The following is a 22,986-nucleotide window of genomic DNA, read 5'->3' on the forward strand; positions in this document are numbered from 1 at the left end:
ACAGGGGAGCTCAGGGTCACACCTGGAGCTGGCTGGGTCACCCTGGGAGCCATCCCAGCACAAAAAGTCTTTTTTATTTTAATTTATTTCAACAGAGTAGTGCTTGGTTACAGTTTAGTGAAGAACAAATAGGTACATTCATTGGCCACAGCTCCTGGGGCAGCAGCTGCTGCCCACCTGCAAAGCCAGAACACTGTTAAACCATACCAAAAAAAAAAAAAAACCCAAAAAACAACCCCACAAAAAAAACAAACCCAAAAGAAAGTTTAATGAAAGGCAACTATGCATTAAAAAAGTCCTTGTAACTTCTGAGCTATAAATGAGTTCAGTAAAACACAGGAGCAGCCCCAGCAGGAGCTGTCAGTCCAGACAGAGGAGAAAACCCCCAAACCCATCAGCAACGAGGCTCACTGCCCTGACCTGCCCTCCCAAAACCCCAGGAAGATCATAGTGTGGCTGTGTGCTTCAGTGCAAGAGGAACAATGAGCCTGTAGCCCTTGGATTTTGTAGAGTTTTTTTTTTTTAATTTTTCTTTTTTTTTTTTTTCTTTTTTTTTTTTTTTTTGCACTACACTCCTTTCCCTCCAAAGTAAAACTTAAAGTGCTCCTAGTGCTTTGGAATTTAAGCAAGAACAGGGGCCACGAGTGTCACTTGCTGTCTTTGGAGGCTCACGGGAGCAGGAGGAAGGGTGGCAGTGCCAGGCCCTTGACCAGCTCTGCCATGAGCCAAGCAGGGGTTGAGATGGAGCAGCCTGTTCCTGCCAGGACACAGGGGAGCAGCTGTGGGGCTCTGGCTCAGGGCTGTGCTCAGAGCTCCCATCTTTGCCTTCTCCACAAAGAGCCAGGAGTGGCTGCTCTGCTGGGCAGGGGGAGCACGGGGCACACACAGGGACACACAGGTGACACCGAGCTCAGCACAGCCCCAGGGCTGAGGGGGCCAGGCTGGGGAGGGGAGGATGCCCCAGGGCTCTCACAGCTCCCAGGTGTGTTCCCAGCACAGCATTCCCTGTCCCCAGGGTCACAGCAGGGCTGCAGCAGCACGGGGCAGGTTGAAAGCAGGCCCAGGGTGGATGTGCCCCGTGGTCAGAGCAGCTCCCTCCCTGCACCAGAGCCTTTAGCCAAAGCTGCTCTGCTCAGCCCCAGGAATAACACCAAGCCTCATCTCCAAAGAGCCCAGGCCAGGTCAAACTTGGCTGTTTTGGTTAAGGAAAGACAGAGGGACCTGTCCCAGCCTGGCCCAGCACTCCCACCCTGCCCCAGGTCCATGGGGAGGGCAGAGTAAGGAGCACAAGGATCACATCCCTGTGGTTTCTGCCCCTTCCTTCAGCAACAGCAACGTTCCACAGGCAGCCACACACCCCCTGCACCTCAGTGGGGACCCAGCAGTTCACATTCACTCCAGGTTAAAACTCTTGGTTATCTGCTCAATGCAATTTAATACTGAGGGGGACAAGGGGAGCCCCACTGTGGGCGAGGAGGAGGGGGAGCAGGGCTGCTCCCAGCACCCAGGGGGTGCAGCAGCCCTGGATTCACACACATTCCTGCACACACACTCCTGCTGAGCCAGCTCCAGCCTCCCCCTGCAGGGACAAGGCAGCCCTGTCCCCGTGCCACGGGCCAGCAGGAGCAGTGGCCTCCCTCAGCTCTGAGCCACAGGCCCAGGTGGGACAGGACCAGCAGGCAGGGCAAGAGCCCCCGAGCCCCAGGGCTCACCCAGCCCTGCCAGGTGGGAATATGGCACAGAAAACTCCAGCACCCAGCACCGGGGGCCCTGCCCAGACAGAGCTCCCAGGGAGGCAGGATGCAGAGTCCTTCAGGGAACACATCTCTGCAGAAGACAGTGCCTCTCCCAGCTCTGATGTGCAATTAAAACAGTAACTAGAACAGTCTCAGGCCACGCACGGCCCGAGCCAGATCCGTTCCTTCCAAGTGTGCAGATAAAAGTGCAAATATGCATTTGATGTTTCTTTTCTAGTGAGGAAGCTCTGGTGCATTTAGCTGCCAACATCTTGAAGACCAGACCAAGGAAAAAAAAAAAACAAAAAAAAAAAAGCTTCCAGAGAGTTCAGCTTCACTTTGCTACATGGTACCTTAAAGTCACAGTTCTCTGACTGCAGTGCCCGCAGCGCCGGGCTCGGTCCCGCACGGCTGCGGCAGTAGTGGAATGTTTGTGTCATGAGTTAATGCTTCAGGGGGAGAGGAGGAAAAGAGGAAAAACCAGGTTACAATCCTATACACGAGTGCCACTCTGGGCAGAGAGAGGGAGCCTCCTCAGCTGTGTGGGGCAGCTGTGTGGGAGCCGTGCTGGTGCTGGTTGCTCTCCGAGGCGCCGGCGGCGCAGAGCAAGGGCGCGCTGTCCGCGGCGCCCTCGGTGCCAGCCAGGGAACCGTAGCAGCCCGAGCACTGAGGGGTGGCCAAGCTGCAGGGGAGACAGAAAAAACACACTGAGAGGTGCCCAAGCTGCAGGAGAGGCAGAAAAAAATGACAGGCATGGGGTTTTTAGGGATGAATAATTCGGCTTCTCCAGAGTTCTGCTCCCAGCACTGGTCAGGGGGTTGAATTTGAAGGTGCAGTATCTCCAAGGAACTTGGCTTTGAGGAGAGAAGAGCACCAGGCCCCGCTGGTCAAGAGGAGCCAGAAGCTCTGAACTGCCCTCTACACCCCTGGGCAGTGAGGTGTGGCAGACAGGTAGGCAGAAGAATTATAAAAGAAAGGCCTTATGAAATCAAATTGCCAAAGCTGGCCTGTCATTTCTTCTAAGTGCAGCTAACAAGCAATTTGCAAGTTGCCATGTGAAGCTATTTTGAGAATCAGAGGTTCCTCAAACACAAATCTATTCTGAGGACGAAAAACAAATGCACCTGTGCAAACAGTAAGATTTGTCCCTCCTCCCCCTTTTTGGGGCAGTGCCTGCCCATCATTTGACATCAGCTGATCTATATTTAATTGATGTTCATCTAAGAAACCTGTTGTAGACATGGGATGGTGTGGCAGACCTCCCCGTGCCCTGCTGCACCTCTGTTCCTTTTTTTTTTTTTGTTTGTTTGTTGGTTTTTATCTAAAACAATGTCTAAGGAGCTTACTAGAAAGTGACAATAAAGTATTCTTGAAATCTATATTCATGCACATACAAAATCCAGAAATTGAAGAAGTCAGATCCACTCTCTCTGCAGATTCTCTCTGTGTTCCTTCACTTGGGGACAGCTACAGCAGCCCTTGGCACCTCAGGTCTTCGTAGGTCTTTTTGTTCACCACGTTCCCACTGGAATCCTCATATTCCTCCTCTGTGTCAGGCTGCCACCTCTCTGAAGGCTTCTGCTGTTTCAGCTTTGCCCACAGTGAGACTGCACCCTCAATCTGTGTGATGCTGGCAAAGTGTGCTGTGCTGGGAATGCCCAGGCACCTCGTTCCATGAGCATGTCTCCACTCTGCAGAGTGCCTCTGGAACGCCCTGGGCCCTCGGTAGGTGCAGTTACCACAGATCTCACAGCTCTAGTTGATGTTCAGACCATGGAGTTTATACAACCAGTATGGGATGGGCTTCCCATCCCAACCAAGAGGCAGATTTTTAGGGTTATATATTATTTCATTTTCTTCATCTTCATTCTCGCTGTCACTGACCTGCTCTTCCTCCTCCTCTCTCTCCTCCCCTGTCCGTGCCTGCTTACACTGCACGTTCTCATGGGTGAGGTGAGCAGGAGAAGGCTGAGAGGTCCAGGTGGGCACCAGCAAGGGTGAGGGCACTGCTGGTCTCCTCAGGCCAGCCTGGGAAGGTGCCATGCTCCCACTTCTTCTCAAACTCCGTCTGAATTTTCCCAAAAAGTTCATTCTGGTCCAGCAATGGTTTCACTCGATCTGTGTAACCCTGCAGGTACTCAAGGAGCACCTGAAGATACCTCTTATATTCAGCATTTTTTCCTCTCCTTGGGAATATTGAAGAGCTGGTCAAATGTGGCTAAGTAAGTGATATAATCAAATTTCTCTGATGATTTCAGGTTAATGTGCTTGAGGTAACAATCATGCAAATCCAAGTATCGTCCGTACCCTTCCTCATCCGTGAACTCCACCAGATTCTGAGCTTCTTCACTCGGGTTGTCTCTGGCCTTCAGCAGCTCCTCAAACTCCACTGACATAGGAACACACATCTCATGTGGGTACTTCTCAATTCCTCAATTGAGGTGAAATTCCTCAATTTGCTCCAGTCTGTTGTAAAACTCCACAAATTCATTTGGCCCGGAAATGGCGCTGAGCTCTTCCTCACGCAGACCATCCTTGTCATCATACAGCTCCCACAGGCTGCTGCTCACTCCCATGGACCTGTCCTGCATGGCCCGGGTGTGGTGGTCTGAGTGGATCTGGTCATGGAGCCTTCTTGAACCAAGAACCAAGACTTCTTGGTGAGCATCTCCCTCACCATCATGTCCATGAGCTGCTCCTGCTCCTCGTGGTACTGCTGCTCCAGGATCGTCTCCACCCCGCTCCCCTGTGTGCCTGCAGCTCAGCTCTCCTCTTCTCCCAAGATTATGGGCAGCAAGTAATCTCTTAACCAAGTCCTAGAACCTTGAATTTTATCTGCAGCAGTTCCCTAAAGTTTAGAAATAATTAGCTCACAAATAAAATGTTACTGCTGAAGCAGACAAAGTCAGGATACAACCTGACACCCTGTGGGTCAGGGTGGTGGTAGCTGTCTGAATAAACGGTGGCTGCAGCTCTCCTGGAGTGACAAACGTGGCTCTGTTGAAGGGGTGATCCTGTAGAAGGCTGTAGTTGTCCTCTCAAGGTCCAGTGGTGCCTGGTGTTCCCCTGGGAATCCAGTGGAAAAGGCTGCTGTGCTGTTCCCAGGCTCAGATTATATCCAAGAAGGAATGCTTGGCTCCTCCCCCTGGGCAGAGCATCTCCCAGTGGGATGATGGAATTTTATCAGCCAGGCAGGGACACTCAATTTCTCCTGGAGGGAGGATCCGTTGTGGAAGAGATAAAGAAAACTGCCCCACCTGGTTTAAGAGCTGGCCCATGAAGAGAAGCTATCCCCCAGAGTCATGAGGGGATGGGTCATGGAAGAGATAAAGAACACTGCCCTACCTGGTTTTAACAGATGGTGATAGAATACACCTGGTTACATCTTGCATTGCAATCTAAGACAGTTGAATATTACCTTTCTATGCTGTCAGATATAAAGCTGTTTTCTTTTAAGAGATAAGATGACTCTGACTAAAACAGCTGGGATGGAACACTGACAAACAGCTGCTGGTGGATAAAGAAGATACAGTGTGTTCATCCTGGATTTTGTGAAGATTCTATTGCTCGTTACAATCTCTGCTGTTTAATCTTCCACAGATAACACAGAAGACTCACTTGTTATTCTCCACTGTGGCTGTTGTTGATTGTGAGCTGTTTTAGTGCTTTCCTTTGTTTCATTTTGCTGTCACAGGTACATGACTGTTTAGAAAGGTGTTACCTCAACTTCCTGAGAGGGTTACCACTGATATATTGATTACATAATGTGAATTTACTGATTTTATAATAGACATAATTCATAAGATGTTATTACTGTATTTATAGCTGGCTTCTTATATGCTTTAACATCTCTGTGTAATTATCCAAAAAGATTCACATGGTTTCAGGATCCTTCTTTTTTGTTTCTGCATCTCTTAGGCCAGCTTAGCTCTCTGGCTAGTCCCTCACTGGCTATATGGTTTCACCCAATGCTGTCTCATAATTAAACATTTTTCAGACTTCCAAGAAAAGATACTTGAGCTTTGCTGAAAGCCTCCTCTGAACTGCTGGTCTTGTGGTTTTGCCACTTATTACAGAAGCACTCCAGAAGTTTGCTGTGTTTGAAGCATCTCTATCCTGCAGGAAACTTTGGAGGGATCCAACTACTGGATGGTTTGATGAGTCTTCAACCCCAAGGCCTTTACTCATAACTGCTACTCATAAGAGCCCTGCTTTAAAATGTGTTTAGGGAATTCCCTCCCAGATGGAGCCTGGGCTGTGGCCAGGCCTTAGCTCTACCTGGAAGGAGAATTTGTCAATAAACCAAATGTTTTCTGCATCAAAACTGGATTCAGGTCACTTTGGCTTGACAATTTGACCCCTTAGATATGACAGCTGAACCTATCTTTAGAGAGAGCTTGGGAATTATTATCTGGAAATAATTATCCAAGCCCTCACTAAATTGAGGTTTGTCAGCTGTTCACAGACTCTGGGATGATGGTACAGTGTTTCAGAGATCCCTAATTACCTAATTTCACATGTATTATTTATTATGTGTATTATCTGAATTAATTGTTGTACCTGGCTTATTCCTGATTGCTGTCAGTTTCTTGTTCACCACATGTATGGTTTTGCCTTGATGTTTCCTCATGCTCATAACCAAAGACATGCATCTCATTTTAAAAAAGCCAAAAGAAAGATAATTTAGTGCCTTAAGAACATCCAAATAATGTAACATGTCCATTGGAAATTTGGACAACAAAGAATTTTGAATAATGCACTATTTGCATCAAAAATTTGGAAAGGAGATCACCAAATCTAAATCCCAATTGAGTGTGCCTCAATTAGCAAAGCCTAATTGATCCATTGACTTCAAGAGAGGGCGTGCTTGTGTTTTACCAGCAACAGGTTCAAAGGGGTCACCTGTTTGTCCAATCAATCACTGATCACCTCTGGGAAAATGAGGCCCAGTGGAAGAGAAAGAGCCCAATCACCCTGCAGCCCTCGTGGCCAGAGCAGGGACAGAGGCAGGACTGCCAAGGCTTAGCTGTGTCTGCAAACCACAGAGGCAATTTGCCAGCAAAGCCTCATGTCATCATCACAGTGTAGTGTTCCTGCTAACCTTCCTCAGCTATTCCCTGTTCCAGGATCCAGGAGGACATTCAGTGGTGTCAAAGATCAACACCTCCAGCTAATGGACCTTCTCCTGAGTCTCAACTATTTGACTTTAAAACAATGGTCATTTATCTCCATTTCCCTAAGAGACATTGGACATTAATCTTTTGTTTTCTCATGCTGTGTCAGTGACTTGATAGAATTTGATAAGCTTTGTTGATTGTAATCAGCCTTTCATCCCATATCTAACAGATAACCAGTGATAACCTTAATGAGATAATACCCTCCCAAGAGCAAGCTGTTTTAAAACCAGAACAGAGCCTTTTTTAAATTAATGAAAAGGGTGAGATGTTGGAGACAGGTAAAAGAATTATAAAAGAAAGGCCTTATGAAATCAAATTGCCAAAGCTGGCCTGTCATTTCTTCTAGGTGCAGCTAACAAGCAATTTGCAAGTTGCCATGTGAAGCTATTTTGAGAATCAGAAGTTCCTTTAACACAACATTCTATTCTGAGGATGAAAAACAAATGCACCTGTGTAAATAATAAAATTTGCCCCATGAGAATCCACAAAGGAAAAATGTAAATATATCTAGAGAGAGAAAATTTGATAGACATATACAATAGCCCTTACTGACCAGTGAACTGAATTTCACTGCATTGCTGACCAATTAGGTTTAATACAGTGCTGATATTTCCTACAAACATGAGCTTTGTGAATAAAGAATTTGCTTTCTGCATGAAGGAAATGGAGTCTCAGCTGATTTATTCCAACAGTGAGGGACTAGGAAGTGAAGTGGAAAGGAAGGAAAGTGTTCCAGGCCAGGCTGGACAGGGCTTGGAGCACCCTGGGATAATGGAAGGTGTCCCTGCCCATGGCAGGGGGGGGAACAACAGGAGCTTTAAGGTCCCTTCTATCCCTAACCATTCCATGGATCCATGGAGACAGGTGACAGGGCTGCCAGGATGCCTTGTAAGAGTTTTGATGGGGATACCTGACCATTGTCCCCCACACCAGCACTTCCTGCAGAGCTTTGTCCCCACTCCCTTCCAGAACTTCACCAGCTCTCACTCCCCACTGGAGAAACCCCTCTGGAGATCATTTCAGAGCCCTCTGAAATGGATCCCACCCCTCCTGGATGAGGTCTCCTGTTTGCATCACCACCTGTGAGCACCATCCACCTCTCTGAGCTGCTCACTCCTGCCCAATAAAAGCAACTCCTTGTGAGCTGCACAAGGGAACAAAAGCTCTGTCAGAGGCTCCCTGCCCCATCTATCCCACCCAAGCTGCCTCTTCCACCAAAGCTTTTCCTGGGAGCAGAAGCCAGGAGCTCTAGTGCTGCCCCAGAGGGCAGCAGAGCAGAGCACAACCCTTCCTTACCCTCCTTCCCTGGCCCCGAGCCGTGACAAGTCATCGTCGCTGTCGTAGCGCCTGGGATTGTCAAAGAAATAGGCCCTGGAGCTGTAGCTGTGGCTGTTGACCATCCCTGCTGGAGTCTGCCAAGGAGAAAGGAGTTAGGCCAGAAGCAAAACATTCCCCAAAAGTCATCCCAGGCATCCTCCCAGCACAGGGGGACTTGCTCAGGCCTACCAGGTTCTGGCTCAGTCTCTGGGCGCGGAAGAACAGCACCACGAACGTGGTTGGCACCAGCTCCCAGAGGAACAGCACCACTCCAAACACCACGTACTCCTCACTGCTCACCTCCACGTGCACCTGTGGGCACAAGGCAGAGGGGTCTGTGTCATGCCAGCCACCCACAGAGCTCCCAGAAGCTGGAACTGAGAGTGCAGAGCAACCTTTCCAAAGGCAGGAGTCCCCAGAGCAGCAGAGTGACCTTCACCTGGTGCTGCTGCTGGTTTGGGTGGGCTGGTTCTGCTCAGAGGGTGCCACCAGGGCACTGGGAGCTCCTGCCCACGCCAGTGACTCTCCCCCACACACAGCCATGCCCAATTAAGCATTGCTGTTCTGCTCTAGTTGAGCTGTCCCTCCTCTCCCTCACAAGAAGAGTTGGCAGGCTGGAAGGGAAGAGCAGGGAATCCTTCCTGAAGGAGTGGCTGGGGAGAGGAGGACTCAGATTTGCTGGGTGCAGAGAGCAAGCAGAGCAGAAAGGCAGCTCATTTGGGGGTTCAGCTACTCAGACATCCCCCCAAAACCCCCTGTTCACCCTCACAGGCTGAGGAGTGACTGCATCTCACTTCACTGGCTCTGGATTTGGGGGTGACACACTCACCTTGTCTGAAAGGTTGTCCCAGCCATAGTTAAAAGGACCAGGAACATTGTCTGGAGATATGGCCACAGCTACCAGGTTATAGCAAGCCCTTGAGGAATACAGGAGGGCCACTACAGATCCCACCAGAATAGCCTGGCAGACAGATGTTCCCTAGGACAGGAAGAAATAAAAAGAGTTTTAATACAGAGCTGTGATGTTCTTCCCCATTCCCTTAAATGCATGAGCAGCTGTGCAGGCAAGAATGACCCAGAACATTTGTATGTTGTTGCTAAAATATTCAGAGCTGGCTAAGAGCTTTCTCATGTGATGAGTTCATTGCAGCAGCCACACAGCCAGAGCTGCCTGGGAGCAGGGAAGGATCTGAGGCCCTGGAGTGTCCCTGGCAGGACTCTGTCAGTCAGCTCCAAACTGGGGGTCCAGGGAGAGGCTTTCCACCCCCTGCCTTCCTCTGGGAACCTCCACAAAGCCAACAACCAACCAGCAGGAAAATCAACTTCTGCTTCACAGCCCAGACCCTGCAGAGGTGTTCACCCAGCCCTTTCACCTGCAGCCACCCAGCACCCCAACAGTGCTCTAAGAAAGGAGCTCAAGTATTTGGGGTGGGCAGAAACATCCAGAGCTTGAACCCCGGTACCTGAAGGGAGCCCACAGGAAAGATGGAGAGAGACCATTGACAATGGCCTGGAGGGGACAGGACACAGGGAATGGCTTCAAACAGACAGAGGGCAGGGTTAGATGGGGTATTGGGAGTAAATTCTTGGCTGTGAGGTAGTGAGGCCCTGGCACAGTGTCCCTGACAGTGAAAAGGCCAGGCTGGATGGGCTTGGAGCAGCCTGGGATAGTTAAAGGTAACCCATGGCAGGGGGGTGGAACTGGATGGGATTTAAGATCTCTTCCAGCTCAAACCATTCAGGAGTGCTGAGACAAACCAGGTTGTGTTAAATCCACCCATGAATCCCTTCAATGGCTGCTGGGAGGCAGCAAGTCACAGTGAGGGGCAAACACCCTTCAGCACCTGAGCTGCCTTTGTGTTTAAGCAGAGAATCTGCTGGGGAAGTTCATCCCAGTGCTCTGCTGCACATCCCAGCTCTATTTTCCTAGATCTGGAGCTCAGAGTCAGCAAGAAAGAGGTGTCAACAGACAAGAGACAGCCCTGAAGCCCAGCACACATCCTGCTGCCACTGGAAGCTGAGCCTGGGGGCTCAGGGCAGCACAATGAGGCACAAAGGCTGCTGAAGCAAATCTGCAGCTCACAAAGACCCCAGGACAGGAGCTGGCTGCAGTCCACCCTCCTTCCCACAGCTCCAACCTTCCCACCTCCAGCCCTGCTGTGTGCCTTTGAGTTCAGGGGCAGGACAACCTTCTGGGGCATCTGTGTGACATTTCTGCTCATCCCCAGCCTGCTTCTGCAGCAATTTCCCAAACACAACATCAGAGGATGTCCCCGAGGCAGGGGAGGGAGGCAGAGACCTTCAGCAAGGTGAGTATCCAAGTGCAGAGCAGAGGCTTCCCTGGAGCACATTGCACACAGCCCAGGGGCAGCCTCAGGAGGAGGAGAGGAAGTTCCTGCACTGGGGGAACTGGGTGAGTTAATGAGGGTCAGAGGCAGGCAGAGCTGGACAGCAGGCCCAGGCCAGCAGGGGTGTGAGCAGCTCCTCTGTCCCTGCCTCACTGCAGAGCTGGGTGCCACCTGCAGCCTCTGGACAGCTGTCACAGAGCCAGGCAGGACACCAGGCCCAGCCCACACCCCCTGCATGCCCGGAGGCCACCGATGCCCTCTGCTGCTTAAGGAGCCACACATCTCCTAGAGAAAGCCTCAGGAACAGCTGGCTGTGCTCAGGTGCTCTGCTTTTTCCTCTGGATGTTTCCAGGCACTCAGGTGGACACTGACTGCAGCCTCCTGCCACAATCCTGGTGACTTTTCCACTTTCCTAGCTGCTGGAAAAGAGCTATGTGTGTTCAGACCCTCACCTGTCCTGCTTTGGGACAGGACCTACAGCAACTTCTCCTCCCATTCCAAAATACTCATCTCACCCTGGACATCTCATCCTACCCAAGGAGAGCCCACCTAAAGTTGGATTTCTGGGGATCCCCATTGCAGGAATCATGACACATCTGCTACAGGTAAATTTACAGCACAAACTGCATCTGCTGCTCTGAGAGAACCCTCTCCTCAAGGCAAACCTGGGATTTTCTATGCCTGAAAAGCAGAAGCAGCTCATAAATCTGTTATGCCAAAGCTGCAGACAAAGTATTTCTCTAAAAGATGCAGGAAACATCACTCCCACAGCAGGAGTATGCACTCTGTGAAAGGGAGGAATCCAGGAATTGCCACCTCCACACTGGAAGGAGAATTTGAGCCAGAGCAGCTCAGGTGCCACCAGGCCAGCACTGCCCTGAGTGAGCACACCCAGCCCCAGCTGGGAATTCCCAAGGCATTTACCCACCTTGGACTCGAGGTAGACATTGGCTGAAGACATCTTTCCCAGTTTGCACATGCAGCAGGCCAGGGAGATGGCACAGAGGATGAAGAGGCTGTCATTGACCAGAGCCCGGGCCAGGACTGTCCACCTGAGCTGCTTCTCTGGGACCTCTCCATGGATCAGCATTGCACAGGTTAAATTCACAACCAGGAACAGGAGGCTGGTGAGGATGGAGCCCAGGTACAGCAGGACCCTGGAGACACGGTGAGGGGGAAAAATGGTCAGGGAGACAAGGGCAGGTTCATTGTGCACCTCCCTCCTGTGTCAGCAGAGCCTCCCAGGGCTCAGCCTGCTGGGCAGCTCAGGCATTCCAGCACATTTCTGGGGTTGTACTGGCAGCCCAAGGCTGCAGAGGATTTGTTGGAGCTGCTCTCAGAACACATGAGCAGCGTAAGCAGTCATGAGTTACAAGACTCATCTTCTGACAGTCAGGTTCTTATCTTGCAGATTTGAAGTGTTGCTCCAGCTCTGCATTAACTCCAGTCAATAAGCCATGAGTCATCAGCACCACTGCAACTCCTTTCTGGAGAGCCCCTGGAGCTTGCATTTCCACCCTGGGGTTCCCTGGGCTGCACAAACCTGGGGCTCCCCCACTGCTCAAGCCTTGTTCTGCTGATCTGTGCTGGGCTGGGACAGCTCAGAGTGACCCTGGGAGTCCACCCAGGGAAAGTGGATGCTTGAGCTCCTCTGGCACCCTTGAAGCTCCCAGTCCTGCTCCAGGGTGAAATTCTGCTCCTTTCTCAGAGCACAGGTATGGAATTAGAACTCTGTTCAGCTTTTGGGGCCTGTCCCCCCCCATTCCCAGCCAGTTCCCATGGGATCAGCTTTGCAGGCAAGGTCAGGACAGCAGCACTTACTTGTACTTGTTGAATTCAGCTGCACATTTCACTTTGAAGATGACCTGGAGGAAAGATTTGCACAGGATTAATTTAGGTTTCCTTTCAACTTTGTCAAGAGATAACCAGGGAAATCAGAAGCCAGCTGGACATCTCCAAGGAATCTGGATTATTTATCAGCACCAACTCCTGCTCTGGACCCAAAACAATGGCACTTTCTCCTTGTACAAGCCCAGCCCAAATACAGGTTCCCAACAACCATGAACATATTTAACACCCCATATGTGACAAGCACTTTAACACCACACCTTGAAGACTTCAAGAAAAGAAGGGAGTTTAGCACTTCAAAGTCCTTCAAAAATACACCTCCTTTTCCCAATGTTTTGGGCTATTTTAGGACCTCAACCATGCTGGATTTCCATGTAAGAGGAGCAGGGACAGTTTAGGAAGGTGCAGATACTCCCAAGTCACAGCTCAGATGTGAATTCCTGCTGCAAAGGCACAGGGAGCCTGTGCTCACACTGCTCAGAACTGGATTAGGGTTGTGTCCAGCTCCCACCAGGAAGGATCCCAGAGCTGGGGTGCCATTCAACCACAGGCAAAGCTCTGACTGGAGACCTTGAAGGAACTTGGGAAGAGGCACAGACACATCCAGAGCAGTCCCACCTGCACTTGTGGGATCACTGCTCAGCTGTGGAGGCTCAGTTTCCCTTCTCCCACAAGGAGCCTTCCCTGTCAGCAGTGAAGGATCACCCATCTCCTCCCTGGCATCCTCAGGCAGCTTTTATCCTGGTGGGATTCCTTGGCTCCTGCTTCCACGTCAGCACTGAGGCAGAAATGGCACACGAGCTTCAGGAATCAGGCTGCTGCCAAGGGGATTCCCAGAGCCATTCCAGGATCTGAGGGCTGTCTGAGCCACTGCAGTGCTTCCAAGCGTTTCAAAGGACATTGGGCAGCTTCAGTGATTCCCTTCCAAGAGCCACGTCCAGTGCCTGGCTCCTCTTGCTGACAGAGGATGAGCTGAACTGAGTGAGGAATGAATGTGGTTCTTCAGCAGAGGGAGGCATCCAGCCCCAGGAATGTTCTCTGTCCCCTTGTCCTGGCACACAGAAGTGCAGGAGCATGGCACAGTCCACTCTGAGCCCTACAACTCATCCTTTGGGCCACATGGATACTCAAAACCAGAAATATCCCTGAATCCTCCCTTGTTTGCTGAGGGTGACATTCAGGCACTTTGGAATCACTGAATCACTGAGGCTGGAAAAGCCCTCCAAGGTCACCAAGCCCAACCACTAATCCAGCAGCACCACACTCACCACTAAACCATGCCCTCAAGTGCCACATCCACTTTGAGTTTTCTGAACACTTCCAGGGCTGGGGACTCCACCACAGCCCTGACCAGCCTGTTCCAACACCTCACCGCCCTTTCAGTGAAGAATTTTTTCCTAACATCCAGTTAGGATCTAAATATCCCCTGGCACAACTTGAGGCTGTTTCCTCTTGTCCTGTCAAAACAGGCATTGGTGACATCCAGCTGGGGAACTCCTGGTTGAACACCCATTGCAGCAGCCTGGAAATCACTGAGCAATCTGCACCCATCCCAGCAGCCTGGAAATCACTGAGCAATCTGCACCCATCCCAGCAGCCTGGAAATCACTGAGCAATCTGCACCACTCCTGGTTCTGCACCCATCCCAGCAGCCTGGAAATCACTGAGCAATCTGCACTCCTGGTTCTGCACCCATCCCAGCAGCATGGAAATCACTGAGCAATCTGCACTCCTGCTGTAACCTCTAAGAGCCCTGCAGAGCCCCTGGTTTGTATCCCAGCTGGGACTGTTGTGTTGCCAGCCCCTCAGCTGAGCAGGGCAGTGCCCCTGGCTCACAGGAGATGCTGTTTTGGGCAGGACACTCTTGCCAAAGCTTCCCCTGCAGCCCCAGGGATGAAGGCACACAAAGCTGAGTCAGGGTTAAGAGTGCAACAGCAATTTGAGCCTCATGCTTGGCCTGCTGCCATGGAAAGCAGAGGGAGACCACAGCTCCAGCCTCACACTTTTATTAGCCCCTGGATAGTTGTAGGAATTACTTCAGGAAGGGAGCAGCCACCTCTGCTCTGCTGGTTTTGGTTATTCAGGCTGATAAGTTATCTGAAGGTTGCTTTTCCTGCCCAGGGACTGGGTCAGGAGGTGCCACCAGCAGAGTGCTCAGGGTGACTCTGGGTTCTTATCCTTGAGATGAGCTCTGAGCCTCCTGCATGGGGCTCTGCTGCTCCCAGAGCCCAAGGACAGCTCAGGCAGAGGGTTCTGCTGTGGAAAACCCAGCACAGAGAGCTCAGGAGCAATCCTGTTCTTCAGAAACACAGGAAAAACAAACCCCTGTGCTTCATCAACCCCTGCAAACTGAACGGGTCCCTCAAATCTGAGCTGAGCCCAGCTCCAGAAATGCAGCATGAAAAGAGGGAACAGAGGTCTCAGCAGCACAGAGCAGCAGGACTGGGAAGATTGACTCTGAACAAATCCTTCACAGCAGTTTGGAACACCCAGGTGCCTTTCCAGAGCACTCCACATCAGCCAGGGGGTGAGGCTGCAATGAGCTACAGACCCCAAAGCCCTCTGGGATGCTGGAGGCTTTTGGGTGGGTTTATCCCATAAAAGTGATTTCCTTGCTCACATCACAGCCCAGAGAGCCCCCAGGGTGTGTTCAGAGACACACTCACCCTCAGAAGGTGCCCTGGAGGTGTCACAGCTGCTAAGGGAAGAAAAGTGACACATCCCAGATGCTACAGATGAATCCAAGGTCCACTCCCAATGCCAGGATCTTAAACCTTAAACCTCACAGTGAGGCACTCAGGCTGGACCAAAACCAAGCTACTTTTCAGCAGATCTGAAAGATCCAGGAACTTGTTGTCCACTGGAATCAAATCCTTTTTTTTTTTTTCCTTCAGAAACACAAATTTGGGCTCTGCAAACAAGTCCTGCCCCAACACACTCAGCTGCTGGAGCATCCCAGACAGATCCCTCTGCTCACCAGACTGTTTTGGGATCACACCTTGTACCAAGTGTGCAAACCCCAGCTGCAGCCCACAGAGGAAAAGCTGGAAGTGTCCACGAGGATCTCTCACCATCCTCCCATTAATATCCAGATGATTCCATGCCATCCTGAACACAGGCTGGAACTCTGCATGTTCCCTCCTTTCCCAGAATAGCTGGTGCCCAGCAGGGCCACCTGTTCCTCTGGGAAACATGGCAAGCAGCAGCTATGGGATGGAGCAGTTTGGAGTTTCAGAGATCCCTGCCCAGCTGTCCCTCTGAGCACAGGGTGTCTGCTGCACAGGGAAGGTGGAAAGAGAGAAATAAAAGATGAAATTTTCCCAGTTTTCCATCTGAGAAGATCCAGGACAGTACAGACAAACAGCTCCCAGGCTGGATGCTCTCTGCAGTGCAGTTAGAGCAGCAAGGGATGAAAGGGGCTGATGGCATCTCCTCCCATGGAGCACTCAGAGAAACCCACCCACACCAGGCCAGCACTCCTCACCCATCCCTGCTGGTTCCCAGGACAGCCAGGGCTGCCAAGGGCTCAGGAAGGTCTTTAACATCAAGGTTGTTGTGGCTGCATTTCACAGAACACCTCCAAGGCCATCAGGTCCAAGCTGTGCCTGATTGCCACCTTGTCACAAGCCCAGAGCACTGAGTGCCACCCCCAGAGGTTCCTTGGACACCTTCAGGGATGGGGACTCCAAACCTCCCTGGCAGCTCCTTCCCATGGAGGAATTTCCCCAAATATCCCATTTAAACCTCCCCTGGCACAGCTTGAGGCCATTTCCTCGTGTCCCTTGGGAAGAGCTCGAGCCTCCCTGGCTGTCCCCTCCTGTCAGGGAGCTCTGCAGAGCCACAAGGTCCCTCCTGAGCCTCCTTTGCTCCAGGCTGAATCCCCTCAGCTCCTTCCATGTATTTCCATTTCCCTGCTCCTGACAAAGAGCTGGGGAACAGCAGAAGTTGCAGCCACTTGGGAAAGGTGGCATGGCTCAAGCAGCACAGGAGCTGCTCCAAAGGCAAAGGAGCATCCCAGGTTGGACATCAGAGCTCTTGAGGCAAGACTGGGAGTGGATCTGAGCAATTCTGACCTGAGGGACTCTGAACTCCAGGCTGCCAGGAAAGGATTCCTTCTGGTACAAGCTGAAGTAGAAAGGAGGAGATGCTCCCAAGCTAAAGGGATGTTCCAGGTGGAAAAAGCATCCCAAGAGAGCTGGGGAGGACAAGAGCATGGAATGAAAGGACACAGGGAATGGCTCCCACTGCCAGAGGGCAGGGATGGATGGGAGATTGGGAATTGGGAATTCCTGGCTGGGAGGGTGGGCAGGCCCTGGCACAGGTGCCCAGAGCAGCTGTGGCTGCCCCTGGATCCCTGGCAGTGCCCAAGGCCAGGCTGGACAGGGCTTGGAGCACCCTGGCATGGTGGAAGGTGTCCCTGGATGGGCTTTAAGGTCCCTTCCAACCCAAACCATTCTGGGACTCTATGAAAAATAAATACACATCCCACACTGATTCTGTCAGGTCTCTGCATCCCCTCAGGAATCTCATGGCATAGGAAGAGGACAAGCTGTCCCCACAGAAAGGAGGAACACCAGGCAGTTCAGCAAATTTGAATTTCAGCCCTGGAACAGCCTGGAGTGTTCAGTAATGCCAGTTCCCCACAGGTATCTGTTTCCTGGAGCTCCTTCCCCAGCACCTTTCCATCCTCAGCCTCTGTGCTGCCTGAGGGGCTCTGCAAATCAAGCAGGAACAGCTCAAATATCAGCACAGGCCATTTTCTTGCCCAGATGCCATTTCTCCATCCTCTCCACAAAGGAGGCTCTGTGCACAGGGACAATGAGCCAGGCCCTCAGCACAGCAGCAGCTCCTGCTTTTATCTGAGGCCATCTCAGCTCAGGGTGCCACCCCCAGGGCAGCAGAAGCTCAGAGTCCTTCCCCAGGCTGCTGCCAAGCGGGCCTTAAAAACTGGGAAAGGATGGGCACATCCTGCTGGAGTCACCCAGTAAACACACCAGTCACCTCCAGATCCTGGCAGCCACAAAAGCTCCAGGATTTCCATCTTTTTCCTCCAGATCTCCGGAGCTTCACCACTGAGATTTCCCAAAAACCCCACGGAGTGATGGACACCCCTCCTGGTTGTTCCAGGGAGGTGTCAGGCCCTCCCTGGAGCTGAGCAAGCAGACCCATTTTTGTAAGTCACTTTATCCTTCCCCACTCCAGATTCAGAGCTCTTATTTCCTCAGACAGGATTTCCCTTGGCTCCAGGTCTTCAAGGAGAAAGAAGTGGGATACATGCAGAGTTCAGTGCAAAACAGATATCGTGGGAGGAGGAGAAGCCTGGCAATCTATTTGGATTTACTTGAAGAGGACCTTTAAACAAGCCTGCAGAGAGGCAAATCTGCTGTCAAATCCAGTGACCTAGAGAAAAGCAGAAATCCAGCCACTCTGTGGAGCAGAGCACACAATCCCTGCCTTTCAAGGGACACCAACCCCTCCTGGCTGGAGCAACTGGGAGGTCAGGCTCCCTTAGGCAGACAAGATGGATTTGTGCACTCTATGCACCATTTGTTATTCCACCAACAGCACCTTTTGCAACAGGCAGCTCACCCCCCAAAAGCCTCCAGGTGTTTATTGAGGGGGGAAAAGAACCAGAACAGCAGAACAACCCCAGAGCTCCAAGTGTCATGTGAATGTCGGTGTCCTGGGGAAAATGAAATCATAACTCCCGTGGGTGACACACTGGAGAGATTTCTGTGTGCTAGCCATTCTTTTGTGAGGCTGGGGAACAGCTGAGAGCTGCAGAGCAAAGAATCCCAACAACAACAACAAAGCTGGAAGGGAAAAGTGGTGACTTGTTTCATAAATAGGCAGCGAACCGGGAGGCAGGCGAAGCAAAGGGCTGCTCAAGAGAAACTGGAGCAGAAACAAAATATTCAGGAGGAGGATGGGGAGGGGAGAGCCAGGGCTTTAGGAGATAAAGGCAAGTGGAAGGACTACGGAAAGGAGGCTAAAAATCACCATACGAGTGATGGGAAGCCCAGAAAAGCAGGGACACGGCTCGGTGACAATAACAAGCGGCTCCGCACTGTCCCAGCAGCGATGCCGGCGCTGGGAAGGGGCCTCCCTGGGCTGCCCCGGGCTGTTGTGTGAGGGATCTCGGGGTTTTTTTGTCTGACAAGCTGCGGAACAACAAGCCGGGCTCGCAGCGGAGCGATGGAGGGAAGGAGGGAGCGCAGCAACAATAGCAGAAGAGGCTCTGGCTGGTGACGTAATGGTTGGCATCACTCCAGGCCAGAGCAGCCCCTGCTGCTGCCACTTTCTGGTCCCCTTCGCAAAACGGGAATCAATTAAAAAATAACCAAAAAGATGCGAAACAGTCCCTCAAGTGATGCCCCCCCACATACACACACGCACAAACACCCCGCGGTGGGTCTGGGGGGCAAAGAGGAGAAGCCCACCTGGGAGCAGGGCATGTCCCCCGCACCCCCAAATCCCAAATTCAGGGCATGTGCTGTCCCCCGCAGGCGGGGTGTGCAGGCAGGGTACAGCCCTGCACCCCAAAGCCCCGATGCTGGGATTCTGGGCACACTTTTAGCTCACACCATCCCCCCCAAATCCCACCCCGCCCCCCCAGCTTGGATCCAGGGCACAATCCCTGTGCTTCTCCCCAAGCCTGCATTCAGGGCACAATCCTTGTGCTTCATCCTCCCAGCCTGGCTTCAGGGCACAACCCCTGCATCCCCCCAGGCTGTCCCAAAGTCTGGATTCAGGGCACAACCCCTGTGCCCCGCTCCGTGCCGGGATTCCGGGCACATCCCCGCACCCCCTCGGGCTGTCCCCAAGGACCGGCCCCTCAGGATCGCCCCCCGACCGCACCTGGGCGCTCACATCCCCATCCCACCCCACAGCCTCGGCTCCAGGGCGCTCCAACTTTGGAGAGGAGCTTCCAACCCCGCTGTCCCGCAGGGTGGAGGTTTTGGAAAGCGAATTTTAGAGGGGTTTTGCCCAAAAGGCAAAACTTACCTCGGCGAAATAGAGGTTGAGGAGGCAGAGGCTGGAGAAGAGGAGGCAGCCGGGCAGGCAGTACAGGAGCCAGTGGGCGAAGGGTTGCTGGAGGCGGAGGGCCTGCAGGGAATTCTGCAGGTAGAAGGAGAACAGGGTGGTCCTGAGGGCTGCCCAGAGCAGGCAGAGGAAGAGGCAGAGCGTGTGGTAACTCAGCCGCCGCTCGCGGTAGTAGAGCAGCAGCCAGAGCTGCAGGTAGGCGAAGAGGAAGAGCGCGGCGTAGAGCGCCGTGTGGAGCACGGTGAGCCCCAGCTCCACGGCGTAGGGCACGGCTGCCCCCTCAGCGAGGGCCATGGGGCAGCGGGAGGCACCGACCCCCTCCCTGCCTTCCCTCAGCCCCGGCTGGACACCCCCATGCAACAAAGGGGAGAACCCCCCCTTTCCCCCTTCTTCTTCTCCTTCTTCTCCTCCTCCTCCCGCCCGCCCGGCTGCACCGCCCGCCCGCCCGCCGCCAAACAACTCCGTGCCGGGGACAGCCGGCTGAGCCCGCTGATTTGAGGGGCGGCGGCGCGCGCTCCCCATTGGCCGCCCGCCGGCCACGCCCCTCGCCGCGCCCACCCGCCGCGCCCACTGGCCGGCGCCGCCTGTCAATCACCCGCGCGACGCCCCCGCCGCGCCGCCGCTTTGCTTGTTGGGTTGGCGGCGCCGCCCGCCCGCCATCCTTCTTTCCTTCCCTCCTTCCCTGAGAGCCGGTAAGGGATGAGAGACGGACGGGGAGAGGGGAGGAAGGGATGAGAAGGATGAGAGAGGGGAGCGAAGGCTTGAGAGGGGCCGTCAGGGGAGCGCTGAGAGGTCTCATGGAGGAGCCGGGAGGATCTGGGCACCTCCGCAGGCAGAGTCGGGGTGCGTGACCATCCTCGCTTCAGGCTCTGTGGGGATGTCCGGGTGTCGCTTACAGGACCGGGAACATCCCCGTTACAGGCTGAGGATGTCCGGGTGTCGCTTACAGGACCGGGAACATCCCCGTTACAGGCTGAGGATGTCCGGGTGTCCCTCACGGACCAGGAACGTCTCTGGGGCTGTCCGGGTGTCCCTCACGGACCGGAACATCCCCGTTACAGGCTGAGGATGTCCGGGTGTCCCTCACGGACCGGAACATCCCCGTTACTGGCGGAGGATGTCCGGGTGTTCCTCACGGACCGGGAACGTCTCTGGGGCTGTCCGGGTGTCCCTCACGGACCGTCGGTTCCTTCCGTGCAGGCGGCCATCCCTGTGGATGCCGGCACAGCTCAGCTGCGAACAGCTCCTGACTCCGGTGGATACCGAGAGGCCTCGCCCGGCTCAGGGATCGCTTCCCCGGCTGGCACAGACCACCCGCGCTGGTTTGAGCCCATCCAGGCTTTTCCAGCCCTGCAGCCGGGACCGAGGGACGCCTCGGTGCTGTCCCAGTACCGCGGAGCAGGGATGAGGACATCGGCCTGAACGCTCTGGACACCAGGTAGGTGACAGCCCTGAGGCGCCCGCAGCTTGCTCGGTGATGTGCACCCAGTGCCGGCTGCTTTCCGGGGATTTCGGGGGGCCGGTTCCCAAGGAGACTGAATGGAGCAGCAGGAGCAGCAGTGGGTGATGCTGGTTCCAGCAGGGAAGTGTTGGAATTCAGCAGGTGGAGATACCAGCAGATGGTGATTCCAGCATGTGGCGATGCTGTCAGGGAAGCGGTGGATTCGTTGTCCTTGGAAATGTTCACAAACCACTCGGGGACATGGGTTAGTGGTGGGTTTGGCAGTGCTGGACTCCTCTTAGGGGTTTTCTCCAGCCTGTGTGATTCCATGCTGCAGGGTGTCTGCTGTGCACAGGAATCAAAGCCCTCCTCTCCTGGTGTGGGCAGAGACAAAGGCTGCACTCTGTCCCTCCTGCAGCCTTGGGTAGCAAGTGAGACCTGGCTGCTGGGAAGTTGGACCTGGAAATGAAAATGAAAGTGAAACTCTTCTGGAAGTGGCAGGATAAAGGGCAGCATGGGAGCATCAAAAATCCAGGCAAAAAATTCAGCAAAAATCCAGGTAAAGCACACTGGGATGCACTTGGATGTTCCCAGGAAAGGATCCCTGTGCTTCAGGATGCTCCCACAGCTGCCCCTGTAGGAGGCAGGGAGATGCAGTGAGTGCAAAGGGCCAGTGGTTATTTCAGTCCCATAATTGCAGGCTCATCCCAAAGCTCTGGAGAAGCATCTCACTGTTATTCCAGCTCCAGATGCTGGGGAATTGCAGCTCTATCATTCTACTCAAATCAGTTGTGTCCAAGAACTTGCTTTTGGAAAATTTGAAAGGAGTTGGGTTGAGCTCTGTGCCAGCTAACTGGGTGATGATAATGAACCTGTGATAATTATCATGGGTTTGTGATGATGAACTTGTTGGCTGTGTGGGAAAAGTCTGGAGCAAGGAAGGGACATGTGTAGTGAAAAATATTAAAAGTTAATATAATTCCAAGCAAGGAATCGTGGGTTGGGTTGGAAGGGACCTTAAAACTCATCCAGTGCCACTCCTGGGGACACCTTCCACTATCCCAGGCTGCTCCAAGCCCTGTCCAGCCTGGCCTTTGACATTTCCAGGGATCCAGGGGCAGCCACAGCTGCTCTGGGCACCCTGTGCCAGGGCCTGCCCACCCTCCCAGCCAGGAATTCCTTCCCAATATCCCATCCCACCCTGCCCTCTGGCAGTGGGAGCCATCCCCCTTGGGGAATGATTGCACTCAATGATCTTAGAGGGCTTTTCCAGCCTTAGGGATTCTGTCATTTTTCTGGATCACCCAAAGGAAACCTGTTTGCATGGGCAGAAATGCAGGAGGAGCTGTCAGTGTTCCTCTCTGCCTTGCATTTTGGAGCAGCAGCAGGAGGGATGTTTGTGCTGGGACATCCAGGTGAGCTGGAGGGAGAACTTCAGCCTGCCCATCCTGCTGGAGCTAAGGGATTGAGCCAGCCCCTCGTGGGTTTGGGGTCTGCTTTGAGCCTCCCCTGCCAGGAAATCTGGGAGAGCAGCTCCCTGGGTGAGTGCTGCCAGAAGGGCATGGAAGGCAGGTGAGAATGCTGCCAAGAATCTGTGCCAGCAGGGTGTGGGGTGAATGTCCTGCTGCACAGAGAGCCCTCACTGGGGTCTGTCAGCACAGGAGAGCTTGGAGTGACTCCATTTGGGAGCATCCTGAATGCTCCTGGTGTAGGAACATTACTTAGAGAGTTAAAACTCACCAGCTGAGACCTCTGAGGATGGAATGGGATCAAACTAACAGGGGAGGTGGATTTCTGGGGAGACACTGGCACAGGGTGCCCAGAGCAGCCGTGGCTGCCCCTGCATCCCTGGCAGTGCCAAGGCCAGGCTGGGCAGGGCTGGGAGCAGCCTGGGATGGTGGAAGGTGGCCCTGCCATGGCAAGGGTGGAACTTTGGTTTTTAAGGTCCCTCTCACCCAAACCATTCTGGGTTCTGTGGTGATATTTGGACAGGACAAAGCGTGGATTTTCCATCACTGGCACTAAAGCCCAGGCTGGTGGAGTTCCTGCTGAGTCCAGGGAAGGCCATGGATGGT

At 53.1% G+C, this 22,986-nt stretch overlaps 2 protein-coding genes and 1 pseudogene across 3 annotated transcripts in view; 1 reads left to right on the forward strand and 2 right to left on the reverse strand.

Moving 5' to 3' along the window:
• Positions 1-570: 570 nt before the first annotated feature.
• GPR137C (G protein-coupled receptor 137C) lies at positions 571-19,848 on the reverse strand. Its single transcript, XM_058025649.1, has 7 exons — positions 19,432-19,848; positions 12,400-12,443; positions 11,507-11,735; positions 9,060-9,209; positions 8,420-8,542; positions 8,210-8,325; positions 571-2,418 (listed from the first exon to the last, which is right to left on the reverse strand). The coding sequence occupies exons 1-7, from the start codon at positions 19,762-19,764 to the stop codon at positions 2,271-2,273; spliced, it is 1,143 nt and encodes a 380-aa protein (XP_057881632.1). The 5' UTR covers positions 19,765-19,848; the 3' UTR covers positions 571-2,270.
• LOC131085241 (splicing factor 3A subunit 3-like) lies at positions 2,425-6,366 on the reverse strand (annotated as a pseudogene).
• Positions 19,849-20,087: 239 nt separating the features above from the next.
• TXNDC16 (thioredoxin domain containing 16) overlaps positions 20,088-22,986 on the forward strand; it is a 43,439-nt gene continuing 40,540 nt past the window's right edge. Inside the window, exons 1-2 of one of the 2 annotated variants that reach the window (XM_058025640.1) lie at positions 20,088-20,162; positions 20,671-20,908. The gene's annotated coding sequence lies outside the window, so the exon portion shown is untranslated. Of the gene's footprint in view, positions 20,163-20,610; positions 20,909-22,986 lie in introns of those variants that run through there. The other variant, XM_058025641.1, reaches the window with a different exon arrangement.

The sequence above is a fragment of the Melospiza georgiana genome, chromosome 6, assembly GCF_028018845.1.
Source record: "Melospiza georgiana isolate bMelGeo1 chromosome 6, bMelGeo1.pri, whole genome shotgun sequence".
Lineage (NCBI taxonomy): Eukaryota > Metazoa > Chordata > Aves > Passeriformes > Passerellidae > Melospiza > Melospiza georgiana.